Raw genomic sequence first — 15432 nt, forward strand, 5'->3', positions numbered from 1 at the left:
GTCGAGGTGGAAAACTGTCCGGCTGTTTATTGGCCATTATTGAAGGATGCTATGGCCGCTGTGGGCACTGTTCTGGTCCCTCCCAGTCTCCGGGCTGTCAATCACAACCGCTTGTGTATGCTCTGGGACACTGCACGAAAAAGGCCTGCCTGGTTACGCCTCAATTGCTCTGGCATGCACCCATTACACTTTCGCTTGAAATGGGGCAATTTTGCAGGGCACTGCTTCTCCTGTGGACAGTTGGGGCACTTTATGGCCGAATGCCCAGAACAGCAACACACTTCCCAGGATGGCCATGCTGTGCCGCCCATGGAAGATATGGTGTGTGATGCCCCATCGCTGAATGCTACCCATCAGCCCCACGCTTTGGCCAAAGGTAAACAACAAGTTGCGGGTCTGGATTCCAGCGCCACTAATTGGGTGGAAGTACGTGCAAAAAAAGGCAACAGGGTTGCTGCGGCCATGGAGAACAATGCGTCTACTACATCACAAGATTCCATGCGTACATACATGCGCAGGAAGGAAATGCAGTCTTCTGAGCGCTCGGCCCCTGCTATGATTTCCTCTGCCCCCCTTCATCAGCCCGCCAGGAAAATGTATTCGGATCGTTCAAAGGGGCCCTCTGCTAAGCTGGCATTTGATACCAGAGGTAATGTCATTACCCCCTGGGACCGTCGCTATCCCCGTTCCATCTCAAAGCCAGCAGATATGCCGTCTACTTTCAAATCTGGTCCGCAGAACTCTTTTGCAGTGTTGGCGGACTTCTTGGACGAGGGAGTTCTGGACATTCTCGCTGACAAGGTCAAAGCGAGGCAAGCAGTGCCTCGTACCTGATTTTGTTTTGAGTATACATGAAAATCGCCACATGGAATGTGCGGGGAATTTGTTCTCGGCACAAGCAACATGCTATGTGGACTGTATTGCATGAAAATCAGTGGGATGTCCTGTGCGCTGTTGAGCACAAGAGTCACGATGAAGCCGGAAAAGTGGTAGATTGCCATGGTTTTAGATTGTTTTATGCTGGGTCACAGCCCATGCATTATTCGGGCGTGCTCATGATTGTCCATGACAAATATCAGCCTGTTCTAATTAAAAATGATGTTCATGGCCGTTTTTTGGTGATTGAAATTATATTCGAAGGGGAAATCTTATGGCTACTTGGCCTCTATGCTCCGAATGATTCCGTCTCTCGTCGGGCGCTTTGGCAGACTTTGCAGACCTCCTTGTCACTTGGCAGACGGGGCTTCTTCATGGGGGATTTCAATATGTGTGTGGATTCTTCCCAGTCCACGTCGCAACATTCGGTGATGGATACGCCGGAAAGTCGTATGTGGCAGGCGTTGGCTCTTCACGTTCTTAAGCAAGACCTTTGGTCCTGGCTACACCCGTCTGCTACAGGGTTTACTTTCCATTCTGCCCAGTATGCAACAACATGGTCGAGATTGGATCGTATATATATCATGCAGAATGATGATTTTCTTCCTGAGATGCTCGAAATCAAGGTGTTGCAGCAATATGCCTTGTCCGACCATTTCCCGCTGCAGCTGGAGCTGCTTGCACAACCCATTGCCCCGTTCAAGCAATTTCTGGGGAGACCCCCTTTGCGTTTCAATTCGTCTTACCTGAAGCATGCAATCTTTCAGGGCTATATGCAGCAATTGATTGACAGATTTCTCTTCGACTTCGCTTCTCAGGGCACTGCGGCATTTAAACGATTGCTTTCTAATGTGCAGCGGGTTGCTCGGCAGTATGGGATCCACCATGCGTCGCTTTCTCGGCAGCGTCGCAAGGCAGCCGAGGACATACCGGCTTTGGTTCGTTCCCTGCTGGTGGACTCTCCGGATGATGCGTTTCTGCTAGCGCTGGCCATGCGGGTGGCGGATCTTCTTAAAGAATTTCAATTGCAATCATATCAGCAGGCCAAACTGCGACATCTGACAGATACGTTGCACGATAATGCATGTCAAACCCATAAGTTCTTCCGAGCTCTTCACGCCTCTCCTGCTAGGGAGAATATGACCAGACTCGAGGATGCAGAAGGTCACCTTATCATGGACCCGCAGACTATTGTGCATATGTGCAGGAATTATTTCCGTGACCTTCTCGGCACCACTTCGCCACCTTCAGATCAAATCGCCCAGGCCCGTTCGGGTTTTTATGACCTGGTCCGCAATCAGCTACCGCAGGACGTGCAAGCTATTATGGAGTCCGATATTTGTGCGGCAGAGGTTATGGATGTCTTGTTACATTTGCCCAAGGATAAAAGCCCGGGTTGGGATGGCCTCACCAATGAGTTCTTTGAAGCTTTTGCTACCCAACTGGCGAAACTATTGCAGGCTTTGTTTCAGCAGGTGTGGCAAACCGGGATCATGCCTGCCTCATGGAAAGAAGGCCTTATTAAACTACTTCCAAAAGTCCCCTCGCCATCTAGGTTGACACAGTGGCGGCCCATTTCCTTGATGGGCTCAATGTACAAAATCTTTTCCAAAATAATGGCGAATCGACTTCACAAGCATCTCCCGGCCATTGTGCATCCTTTACAGTATGGTTTCATTAAGGGCCGAAATATTCTGCACAATGTATTGAATGCTCAACTAGCTATTGATTATGCACGGCATTCGAACCAGGAGGTAGTACTGATTCAACTGGACCTGGAAAAGGCTTTTGACTATCTGGATTGGTCTTTCGTTGCTGAACTTATGTCGGCTATGGGCTTTGCTCCCCGGATGTCTCGTCTTATCTACACCATTAGCGCGGCAGCGTCTTCGCGAGTCATGCTGAACGGAGGTGTTACCGAGCCATTTGTACTTGCCCGTTCTGTCAGACAAGGATGCCCTTTGAGCCCGCTATTCTTTGCCCTCGTGACACATCCAGTTCTTTCCATGTTATCCCATATGGTAGCCTCTTCTCAGTTGGCCGGTCTGTCGCTTCCTTCAGGACAGCACTTCATTAGCCAATCCCTGGCGGATGATACTTTTATGATTTTGCGTGCGGACAAGGACAACCTCAAGCGCGCATTGGATGTTTGGGGCATCTTTGGTCAAGCCTCCGGCCTTCGCATCAATGCGCTCAAATCAGCCATTCTTAGCTGCACGGAGTCGGATTTGCAGTCCTTGGACTGGCAGGGTCGGGTTATTCCTCGTGGCTCCATTGTCAGGCACCTTGGGTACCCTTTGGGTGTTGACGTTCCACCAAAGCAGCTTCTGCAGTGGATCTCTCAGAAAATGGAGGCTAAGTTTATGTATTGGAAATCTTAAGCCTGGCCCTTCCATATTCGTCTCAAAGTGGCCCAGACAATTATGTTGCCAATGTTGACATATTTTCTGCCACTATTGCCCTGGACTACTATGACTCTCAATGCGCTTACTCAGTCTATTCGCTTCATGCTATGGAAGAAGGACTCATTGCATGCAGGTATTTCCTGGATTTCTTGGTCGCATGCCTGCACCCCCAAACGCATGGGTGGCGGAGCTATCTTAGACGCCCAAACTCACATGCAGGCACTCCGCTGGTCTCTCTTCCGCGCCATGTGTTTGGATCATCATCCATGGGTCGATATAGCCCGTTATTTTCTTGAGAGCCATGGGCTTCTACATGGCAATACCCAAATCCAGACTTCTTGGTGGCATGTTCTTAATGCTGATTCGAGGTTCTCCAGTTCTTCTTCGTCGCTGCTTAATCATTTGGTATGTTCCTGGAAACGGGTCCTTATAAAGGCTCAATGGCATCCAGCGGAGGATCGCGTGGCTATGAATTCTTTTCAATTGGAATTATTGGCAGTCTCGCGTTTACTTGTATGGGAAGGCAAAAATGAGCTTAGACCACAATTCAACCGGATGGCTCGTTTGGGCTTGTCTTCGGTTGCGGATGCCACCCTTGCTAGTCGCAATGTACTTATATCTTTTCGTACAGCTAGGAGGCTTTACAGGATCCCGCGGGGATATAGGTCGTTATGGGAACAGCTTTTGCGGATGCTCCAGAGCAGACAACCCTTTCCTGACCTTGCTTCAGATCATCCCTGGCAGGATTGGGACCTACAAGGCCGGCTGACTTTAAGCAAAGCTTCTGCTAATCAAGTTTATCATATTCTGATCAAAGATCAACAATGGTTAGTTAACAAAACCAATGCTTTATGGGGTTTGCGAAAGCCCCGGTCTTGGTGGAGGGCAACTGTGATGGAAGGCTGGTTGAACAAGACCCCCTTCAAATGTAAAGTCTTTCTTTGGAGAGTGATGATTGGTGGTCTTCCGCTTGCGTCAGCTCTTTCCAAGCGACGAATCTCCAATGGCAACTGCTTCTTTTGCACCACTGCTGTGGAATCAGCCCGCCACAGATTTATTTCTTGCCCCGTCGCAAAAAAAGTCTGGTCCTTTTTGTCGGCTATTTGGCAAGGAGCGGTTGGATTCACCCTGCGCCCATTTGATTGGGTTTTCGGACAGCCCAAATACCCCACTCCTGCACAGCCACATATGAAACTCATGTATCATTTTCTCCGATATTGGGGCTGTTGGCATAACTGGACCATTAGGAATGCTTTTCTCTTTGACTCCGCCTATAATGTTCAGCGACATATTGCAAGGCTTAAGGGCCTTTTGTATTGGCAGTTCGATCTTCTCCGACATTCTGATTTGCTCTCTAGGGAGGACTTCCGTACCTGGCTTATGGCAATTTCATCTACCCCCTTGCCATAACTTTGTAACTCGTAGCAATTAGCCCCTTTTCACATGATGGCCTGGAATTGGCATCATGTTTCTTGTAATCAAGTTATCTTGTACTTTTTTTCGTAATTAATACAATTACCTTTTACGAAAAAAAGAGAGAGAGAGAGAGAGAGAGAGAGAGAGAGAGAGAGAGAGAGAGAGAGAGATGCCAGGGAAGCAAATCCTCCCTTTTTCGTGGATTAGTACGGGGATTTCCCACACGTTGGCCTAGGGTCCTCGTGTCTCTTGTAATCATGTAATCATGTAATCTTGCACCTTTTTTTCGTAATTAATACAATTACCTTTTACGAGAGAGAGAGAGAGAGAGAGAGAGAGAGAGAGAGAGAGAGAGAGATCTATTAACCTCTTTGTCTCTTGCCCTGTTGCGCGACAGATCTAGAATTTCATTTCCCGAGTGTGGTCCTCGGTAACTTAGCACTGCATACCAGTTTGTTCGTGGATTATGGGAAATATGTCCTCCATCCCCTATTTGCATTCAGATTGTTCCTGCCTATTCCATTTCCTTGGATGGACAGCCCTATTGCATATATGGCGTACTCGCAATGCCTTTACTTTTGATTCAGCATTGGGTATCCATGGGCATGTGGCTTGTGTGCGTGGATTAATGGAGGATCGGAATTATATAGTTGGTGCTTTAATTGTGGTCTTCTCTGATGAGAGATGATGATACCAGTTGTATTAGTTATGGTCTCATAGGCCATTCTGGCCTTCTAGAGACGTTAATAGATCTTTCTTTCTTTTTTTCGTGAAGATAATTGTATTAAGAAGTAAATATTTACAATAGACCATCAGGTCAGCATAGAGCTAACAGACCTAACTCTCTCTCACAGGAAATATTTACGAGGCCTGCTGGCTCTCAGAACAACCTATTACATGAACAGTACTAATAAATCACACAGAAGGAACAGCTGGTTGGACAATGACTCTTTAAATAACCAAAGTACAATATGTTTACAACACATTACATTGCACCAAAGGACAGCTCTAGGTCGTGGATAACCTTTCCTAAAAGTGGTGGATGCTTTCTTGGATAAATCCACCTCCTTACCCTTTCAGCCTTTTTATCATACTGGCTCTTATTGATTACATCAAGCATTTTATAAGAGTAGCTATCTTGCAACCATCCTTTTATCCTAGAAAAGAAACTTCTATTAATAAATCTCCTCACGACAATGTAACCCAAGGCAATGCACAGTATTCAAACAGCCCTGTAAAAGACTTTGAAAACAAAAGCTCTACAACAAAGAGGGAAGCCGATTACAAGGCCTGAATAAATAATCAATCAGGAGGCCTGTAGTGCGGAACTATATGTGGCTAACAGTGAAAGAAGGTGCCAGAATCGGAATCCTGAGAAAATCATCTCTCTACTCCTAGTCTCCGAGCTGTAATGTATCTTATCTTGTTCCAAAATACGGGATTTTTGGACAAGTTTAGCCTATTTTTGATATTTTGGATATTATTTCTTATAAACTCCTCTCAGTAAGACTGACAAACTTACAAACTGGAAACTCAAGAGTAACACTTGGTGAAGTAGTTCAAGGACTCCTGTCCTCAGTCAATAGTCCTGTTCATGAGAAAATATTGGCTCTATGTGTGAAACCATGCCAAAGGAGTTGTTGTGCGGGAGCCGACAAGGTCCAACAAGGCTAGTGACTTCTATCTTGTAGATTGATCCCAAATGTGATGCAATACACATCACTTACTGGAGTGCCACTCCGATTTCCACAGAAAACAGAAAAGATCACCCTCAAGAAATGGCAGTGCTGTAAATGCAAAAATGCACAAATGCAAATGTAGAAGGACAATGCTTGAGAGGGCTATTGTTACTATTAGACTTGGAAAACAGGTTAACCAGTCAATGGCAATCACTCAAATTATGTAAGCTCACTGGACATCCTTTGAACTTTTATGCCCACTCCAAGTTTTACACTAGCAAAATATCATGGATTGAAAAACCTGTTTTTCTTCAGATCCTGTATTGATAATTAGATGATTCATTAAATCTTAATCTACCAGGAAGTTCACAGTTGTTCTCTGCCTTGATGATCCTAGATGCTTTTGAAATCATGTTAGCAAGATGCTATGACAAGATAGAGGTGCTTACTGGAACTGAAATAGCTGGAAAACCTAAAAAGTTTGCAGCAACAACAAACCGCATCAAACTCCCTGCAGCAGCAAAAAGAGAATAGCCTCATAAGCTCTGAGAGCCAGAACTGCATTTCAGACTAACTCAGCAGGAGACTTTAGTATGCTGTCAACCTTTCTACTTGATAAAACCTATGATAAAGATTCTGGACAATAAATGTTCCAGTGTAAGGAGCTTGAAAGATGGCAAGAAATTCTGGATTAAGGATAATACACTTCACAATCTGTGAATAGAATCTAAAATTATACTTCTCAATAATCATTCATAGTATAGTAGGAAATCTATCAGCAGTAAATCTTAGCTCTTCAAATGCACTGGGAAATAATCAGTACCAGGACAGTAAAAAGTTTTCTTCAGATGACACCATTAAAGATTTAGCAAGTCAATAAGCAATCGCTTAAATGTCATGTATTCTTAGCAATTACAAATCAACATTGCAATGAGGTAGTGTTTTGAGAGCCTGTACTTGCAAAATAAGAAAGATACTCACCCCCTAGAACAAGATCACTTTCACCATATTTTAGGGCACTATTTGGTATCAACGGTGCAGTAATGCTGCATTCAGAAGACACTATTAATAACTCTAGATTAAATACAAATTAAAGCCCTGATCTGGCATGTCTGGGTGTTGGGGCTTGGAAACATACGGGGTAGTTGGTGTCACAATTACATCAACTTTCTTGAAGGCCTCCATATGAAAGAACATTGCTCTCCTCCTGCAAAGAGGTGAAGCCCCATTTGTGTCACCGAACTTTCTCAGAAAATCAGTAGAAACAAAGTTCAAGCTCCAAGTACCGTAGACGTTGTGCTGTCACATAGTCCCGCGAGCTAAAAGCTCGCATCAAGGCTAACGTGCTTCGAATTTCATAAGAGATGTCTTTTCTTCTCCTGCACCAATTTCACATACTGAAAACATGTGAGAGAGAAGATTCAACAAAGCAAAGGTAAAAATTCTTTATTGACAATGCCAAATGAAAATAAAAAGATGTGTAAAGTAAGGCGGACATGGGACTCAGACACTTTGATGTACTGAGTTACTCTTTATAGAGTTCCTTGTACTTTGTATTTTGCCTCAGGTTTATCTCTGAGGTATTATTAATAGAGTTTTCTTTTCTCCCATGAAAAGAAAAGTGTGAAGTAAGACTAAACAGCTATTCAGTACATGAGGTCTTATGGACTAAGTGATCACATGATGGTACATAAGACAACAGAACTGCTCCATGGCTGTCATCCCAGGATCTCATGACAGACTGGAAGTAGAATGACAACCACATATGTAGTGCTCCTTTGTCTCAGAATCATGGTGGCAGAGGTGGCATATCTTGTCCTCAGCGGCTGCTGCCATAATGCCCTATCTAATGCACAGACCATAAAGGGCATTGAATTTCTGGGCACTTTGTACATTATCTGAGCATGTTTGTCCATATCACCACCTTTTTCATATATTGTGGCCCAACGATCATGTGTATTACAGTTTCAACATCCTTTACATGTGACTATATAGAGTCTTACATATGCACCTACATATTTACAGCTTTATGTTTGGTTATTTCAGTACAATGTGTAAAGGCATATATATTTAAAACTTCAGTAGCCGCACTCAAATTCTGGCCAAATTTTAATTTTGTAAAACGGCCTCACCCAACATCTGACCCAGACTTTCATTTGAATGTCAAAAACCACTTTTTAAACTTTAACCATGAAAGTTCCAGGTTTGATCTTAGGAAATTCACAATTTCCAAGGTCCTACCCCTGTACAGCACTACTAATGCAAAAGTCCATCATGCCCAAAGAGCTAGGAGTGAATTCGCATGCCTGTGGTATAAACTCTCTTAAAGAATGTCACCCGACCTTCATTCCATCAAGGTAGGATCCAAAAGCCATACTAGAAACCAAATACATATGGCAAACTGACCCAAGCAACATTCAACTGAGGAAATTATGGAGGATATGAGAGAGACATTCATAGTAAGAATGTATGCAAGAAAGATAATTGATTCACGGTTGAGCAAGTACATGAATTTATAGCTTTTCCATCTTGAGACACTTACTTCTCTTTGCCTATGGGATACATTTCATACATTGTAGGTAGCCTCTTCTTGGTGCCAACTCATCCATCCTTATCCATCCATATATCTATCCATTTGCTTAGACCGAATTCCCATACAAACACATGAAATATGCTAGCAAACCCCCCTTAATACGTGGTTGATCGTTACCAATTGCGACTGTCATCACCGATGTGATTGCAAAATAAAATTACCCGCCCGAGTCCCATATCATACTCATAAATATGTGGTGTGACTAAAACAAAATGTAAGCAAATAACACTGAATTGAATAGGAGATTTTTCCCCTTGATTACATCATTGGTGCCAATGGTGGACTTTACAACTATGGGATTTAGAATAGGTGTCCATTGAATGGAGATACATCATTGGATTCATTTGATTTAGATACATCATGATTTTGAAGAACTTGTTTGCATAGTTTGCCTAGTTGGGATATCACTCTTTCTCAAAATAACCGAAGTGTCTATAAATTGTGCACTGATGTTTGCCTTTGTTTCTGCAATTCTTTTCTTCATGATTAGTTAATCCACAATGATTGCATTTAAGCCTTGAGTTTCTTGTAGTAAGAAAGACATTTTGTAATGCTTTAATTTCTCTCTCTCTCTCTCTCTCTCTCTCTCTCTCTCTCTCTCTCTCTCTCTAGTAAGGATACGTCAATTTGTGTAGCTTTAAATCATCCATATTAGATAATGTTTTAACTAAACTCAAATAGCCATCAACATCACAACTTGCTAATAAAATAGCTTTGACCTCATCTTCACCAAGTGTTCTTTTTAGAACATCGAATTCTTTTCAATACCCTTAGACTTGTTCAAGTGACTTGTGAGATTTTCTTTTGGGTTGAGCTTCAAATTATAAAGTTGCATTAAAACTTTCATCTTGGAGTGCTTTGATTTGGTGCCAAAAACTTTGTTGAGTTTCTCCCATGCTAACTTTACACTTAGAATACCATCAATGTGGTGTATGCATTCATCACCTAAGCTTGCTGCTATGTATCCCAATGCTTTCTCATTGCTTTCTTCATATTCCTCTCCCAAGCTTGTTGTGCCTCTCCCAATGATAATGCCCCATAGGCTCTTCTACATATGCAAATACATCATTTTGGATTACCAAGTGTGGAGTCCGAAACTTGCAAACTTATCAATTACATCTTGAGTTGACATTTTACTTAATGGAGAGGACTTACCGGATTATCTTTCACGGTAGTGTCTAACTCCAATTTCCAAGAAGGAATATTTTTGAGATTTACAAAGACTTTTGAGTAATAAAGAATCCCACACACAATGGCCTTTTACAAGGGTGTGAAATGGTTTAGATAAGCAACAATACAAATAACTTTTGGAAAAACTGGTTCAAACTTCTTCAATTTGAACAAGCTTTTAAGTCTGAACCAATTTCAAGATATACAATGTGAATCCGAGCTTGAGAGAAACCAATTCATTTATCCAAGTGTGAATAGGGATGTTAAAAAAGCTAGTTCAGAGAGACAAGTGTGAACACATGTTTTAAGGAGCTAACTTTTTAACCTAAGTATTAAGGTTTTTATATTAAAAATCTTAAGAAAGATTTTTAACCTTAGTATTAAGCTTTTTATATTAAAAGGATTAGCTTTCAAATTACAAAGCTTATTGTGAGCAAGTCGGGCCGTGAATGGCAGTAGTCAACATGGGCCTTCAAGATGCTATGGAGAGAGTCAATTTAGTATGGTACATCTTCGGACAACATGCGATGGGTTAGGGAGCTTACTCCTCAATAGTCAACCATTTCTCTCTTTTCTCTTCCTATCTCCGACGAAAAGATCCCTAGCTTCTAGACTAAGCAGCCCCTTTGGTACTCTTCAAGCTACCCCCTTCAGCAAGGCCTATACTTGTTGCAAGCAGTCTCCCTTATTTCCAAAACCATAACCCCTTGAAGCAAAAACTACATAAAAAGATGAATGAACCGAAATGATATACCTTGACAGAGTACTTGAATGTTGAACTCGAGCTTCTTGGACTTCATGAGCCGCTATGGATAGCTCCCATCCTCACAAGCCTCAAAGGACGTGGCTTTGATACTACATGAGGAAATTATGGGGAATATGAGAGATGTGAGAGGTAAGAGAATGCATAGAGATCGAAGCTCAAGCTCACCTTAGAGTACACTTGATGGTGAAGAGACTGTGTGAGAATGATAGCATGACACCCAACGCAATAATTTGAAGAGTGTATAATGCAAGTACAAAGTACAATCCTTAAACCTTAGTATTGCTAGAGTGTGTTCACACCTGAAAGGTGTAAAACACGATAAGTGCCCAAATTGTGTAACACACACACATAAAATAAAAGAGAATAAATCTGGGGGAAAAACCTCTCGTAAGAAGAGTAAAAAATGCCCCAATGTCCTACCAAGGGTCACCGACACTCCTCTATAAGTGAAGGCGTGAGTCAAACCCCACAAAACCCCATAGACTGAAGAGTGATCAAGATACAAGGGACATCCAACAAAGGAGATCAAATTTAAAGCATTGGAATGCTTCAAATTTGTCAAGAGGAAGAGCTTTGGTTAAGATGTCTGTCACATTACTACTAGTAGGACAGTAGACAAGGCTAATATCATAGTACACATAACAATGATCATCATAACTGTGGCCCGCGGCTCTGTCCAATAGGCCTAACACACTCATTCGCCTTATTACGAGCTCGACTATAGTGGTATCCAACACCTCCCCCACCATGTAAACAAGCTCTCTCTCTCTCCTCCCCCCCCCTCTTGCCATCGGCCCTCACCCCCTCTGATAGTGCAGCGTGAGTGGCAAGTCCTCAGCAGAGACGTGCAATGGAAACCTCTGGTCAGATGCCAGTGCATTCTGTGAGTGCCCCCTAGTCAAACACCTTGCACATCCTCCTCTCTAAGGAACAACACTTGGCCGTCCGGGCCACAAAGTAAGCTGAAAGAAACAACGATCTTTGGTCAGGTCGTTGGATACTCCCTATCGAGGCCCACCAGCTACGAGATTGGCTCCACTCCACGCTGTGCATTGGTACAGGGCAGTGTCAAAAGATGGCGTACCAATGAGACAGTAGGGTTTGTAGGGAGGAACACAGAGTGAACTTGGTAAACATGGAGAGAAGAACAGAAGAGAGAAGAAACTCTGATGAATGGAATGATGAAGTTCCGAATCATGGAGTGACTATGATACAAGGAAACAAGGGTGTCGTAGCACAAGGAAGATGATGAAGATAGCCACGAATCACGAACTGCAATGTCCTCTTGAAGGGGTGTGAGGGTAGTGGAGAGGCTGGAGAGAAGAGGTGACGGATTGAATGAATCAACCATGAGAAATGAAATTTTTAGTGGCCTATAAATAGGCACAGTCAGTCTAGGATGGCACCCCCTTTTTGGGGCTGCAAACCCTAAACGCAAAACACATAAACGCAAACTGCGGGTGAAGGGTTTCTCAACACCCTCTCTCAGGCCCAAAAAGGGAAACAAGAGAAGAGTGAGGTGGAGATGCAATGCTACATGCTGAAGAATGCGCATGTAGCAGGTGCCACTTGGACAGGGTCCCTTGTGGGAAAATTGTTTACTTGCCCAAGTACAAAGATGATGAAAACATGCAATGCATAGGAGGAATGTCAGACTTTGTGTGGTGCCAAGAACCATAAGGATATGCCCGTACTTGATCTTGGAAGGTGGCTCCATGCTAACCAAGTGACCAAGGCAAGAAGAGAAGAGGAGGAAGAAGATATGGGAACTTGCAGTAAAGACCAGTAGACAGAGTGAATTGGAGAACCCGAAACACAACCTCGGGAGAGAAGGCACTAGCTCCGTGCATCCATGCTGGAAGGAATATGAAGGCCTCATCACCAAGTCACGGTTGAACCTCTGAGGTCCCGATCTAGGTACTTAAAGATCCTGGGTATCAGTAGAAGAGATGACTGGTCGAAGACAGCCACCCCAAAAAAGTAGAGGATGGGTGAGGAACATGTGGAGTAGGTTTCCCCTCTGAGGTGGGAGGTGGAGGGTCCCCCATTGAAGTCGAAGAAGAAGTAGATGCCCCCTCTAAGGGCAAAGAAATAACATTCCCCTCTGAATCCCCCTTTGAAGTAGATAGGGAATCCAAAAGCTCATGGATCACGGACTCTGAAATGTCTGATGATGAAGGAAGTATCGCGGGTTGTGTCGAAGAAGGTATTTGGGGTGCCAAAGGGCTCCCAGAGGTAGCCTCTCAAACCTGAGTAGTCGAGGGTGGGGCTTAGAATGAGCAAGAGATGGGCAATAGTCGTTGTCTCTCAAAGGAGCGGACTGGGTAGCCCAAGAAGAGGAAGGAGTCAAGCAGCCATTGTCTCAAGGAGCAAACTGATGAGGAGACGGTATCAAACAATCACTGTCTCTCGATGAAGTGGACTGCAGATCCGTAGGTCGTGGAAGCCACTGTAACAGAAAATAAGTGAGAGAAGACTACCGCTGGCATTGCGACGATCTCCAAGAGGTCGTAGCGCCAGTCGATCCTCCATGTGCTTGAAAGGACTTAGTACGCATCGGATGCGTCTTATTGCCTTGAGCATAGTACTCTGATAGCCAATGCAGAACGATCTCTGTGGCCCAAAAAGGAGAGGTGGTACAAGGAGTGCCTGGTGGAAGACATATATACTCCAGAGGGATGGGGAGCAAAGGTCGAAGTCGACAAGCATTGGTGGTGTGTCTGATGATGCCACAGTAGAAGCACCTAGTAGTCTGGTCATCTATTGCTAAAGAAGCCATGGATACCAATGTGCCTTGCTGAAGAAGGAAGAGGTCATCCACCATGAACTACGAATCGCAATGTCCGCCTCAAGGGGTGTCAGGGCAATGTGAAGCACAAACCGCAATGTCCGCCTCAAGGGGTGGGAGGGTAGTGGAAGGGCTGGAAGTGAGCTGCCAGTGGGAGGATGTGACCACCAATAAGAGACTCCAATAGTAGAAAAACGCAGGTGAGGAGAGAGAAAGTCTAAAAACGCAGGAAAAAAACAGCAGCAACAGTCAATATGCTGAAATCAGCTCCGAACAGTGTGTGATAGGCTGGAAACAGACGCCAGACTATTCTAGACAGCAATGGCCAGCTTGGACCACGATGTCCTCCGCGTTTGGAGTGTGGGCAGCAAGCTGAGATACTTGAAATTTGCAAAAACGAGATTTTGATGCAGCAGAAGAAGAAGAGAAGTGGATGCCGAACCCGCCACCAGTCTTTGCCTTCACTGGAGTGGAGGATCTTTGCTGCTGTTTGAGCAGATCCATCTCTAATACCATGTCAAAAGATGACGTACCAGCGAGACAATAGGGTTTGCGGGGAGGAACATGGAGTGAACTCAGCAAACATGGAGAGGAGAAGAGAAGAGAGAAGAAACTCTGATGAATGGAATGATGAAGTTCCAAATCATGGAGTGAATGTGATACAAGGGAACAAGGGTGCCATAGCACAAGGAAGATGATGAAGACAGCCACGAACCATGAACCGCAATGTCCTCCTGAAGGGGTGTGAGGGTAGTGGAGAGGCTGGAGAGAAGAGGTGACGGATTGAATGAATCAACCGTGAGGAATGAATGAGAGAGTGGCCTATAAATAGGCACAGTTAGTCTAGGATGGTGCCCCTTTTTGGGGCCGCTAACCCTAAACACAAAACGCAAAAACGCAAAAACACAAATTGCGGGTGAAGGGTTTCTCAACAGAGCAGATCATGGAGGCAATCCTCATGGGCCAAGGGATCTTCATGGTTTGACTCACCTTTGCGGATGCAGCTCATGAGTTAGTGGAGAGCTCGCCCTATGCCTCCACGAAGGGGGTCGTCCACATGGTTCGCTAATATAGCAGCTTCACAATAGAGATATTTGCACTCCACAACAGTTTTCTCAGACACCCAGTCACCTACTTTTCCCTGGATTGGCAGTAGAGTACCGCCAGTTAGTGGAGGATTTTGGACGGCTCTTTGGCACAGTTCTTCCTGCTTCCTTCGCGGATGCAATGAGAGCTACAGGAGTCCCAAAGGTACGAGTGGCTGTGAAAGACACAAAAAGCATACCAAAGTTCCTGGAGATTGGGGTTGGAGATCACTCCTTTAGGCAATAGGTTATTGTGACTGGGCAACCAAGGCAGTGCCTGCACTGCCAGGACTTTGGGCATCAGGCAACAGATTGTATGTTGTTTTGGGGCCAAGGAGGCTCCATCGACAGGCCCCTAGTTGGGCATTGACGGCTTCACATGCGTCTAGAGATGACAAAAAGGGAGACGGCAAGGGGCGCCACAGCCAGCTCCTCAGACCTAGCCTCAACAACAGGAAGAAGGAGGGTGAGCGACGCACCCTTGGTAGAGCACTTTGCAGTCTCCCCTGCCCGCCCCACCCGGCAAGACCGTAGTCCCCCACATCCATCACCTGCCCAGAGACTACCTCGCCTGAGATCCCACAGTCCCGACACCCCTCCCCCACTGATCCTGGCCCACAATCCCCCCCTTGAGGGCCACCAGCGCCCCCCCCC

General features: G+C 44.7%; 1 protein-coding gene across 4 annotated transcripts in view; it reads right to left on the reverse strand.

Annotated features, from left to right (window-relative positions):
• Positions 1-15432, reverse strand: part of FAAH (fatty acid amide hydrolase) — a 249441-nt gene that overhangs the window by 28760 nt on the left and 205249 nt on the right. For all 4 annotated transcript variants that reach the window (XM_087667692.1, XM_087667693.1, XM_087667691.1 and 1 more), the window contains 4 exons: positions 7663-7755; positions 7515-7583; positions 7358-7422; positions 6826-6887 (listed from right to left, as the gene is read on the reverse strand). In XM_087667692.1, the coding sequence (XP_087523818.1) occupies positions 6826-6887; positions 7358-7422; positions 7515-7583; positions 7663-7755 (289 nt within the window). The remainder of the gene's footprint in view (positions 1-6825; positions 6888-7357; positions 7423-7514; positions 7584-7662; positions 7756-15432) is intronic.

The sequence above is a fragment of the Lygodium microphyllum genome, chromosome 26 (genome assembly GCF_053477565.2).
Source record: "Lygodium microphyllum isolate KBCC chromosome 26, Lygodium_microphyllum_v1.1.10, whole genome shotgun sequence".
In the NCBI taxonomy this organism is placed as follows: Eukaryota; Viridiplantae; Streptophyta; class Polypodiopsida; order Schizaeales; family Lygodiaceae; genus Lygodium; species Lygodium microphyllum.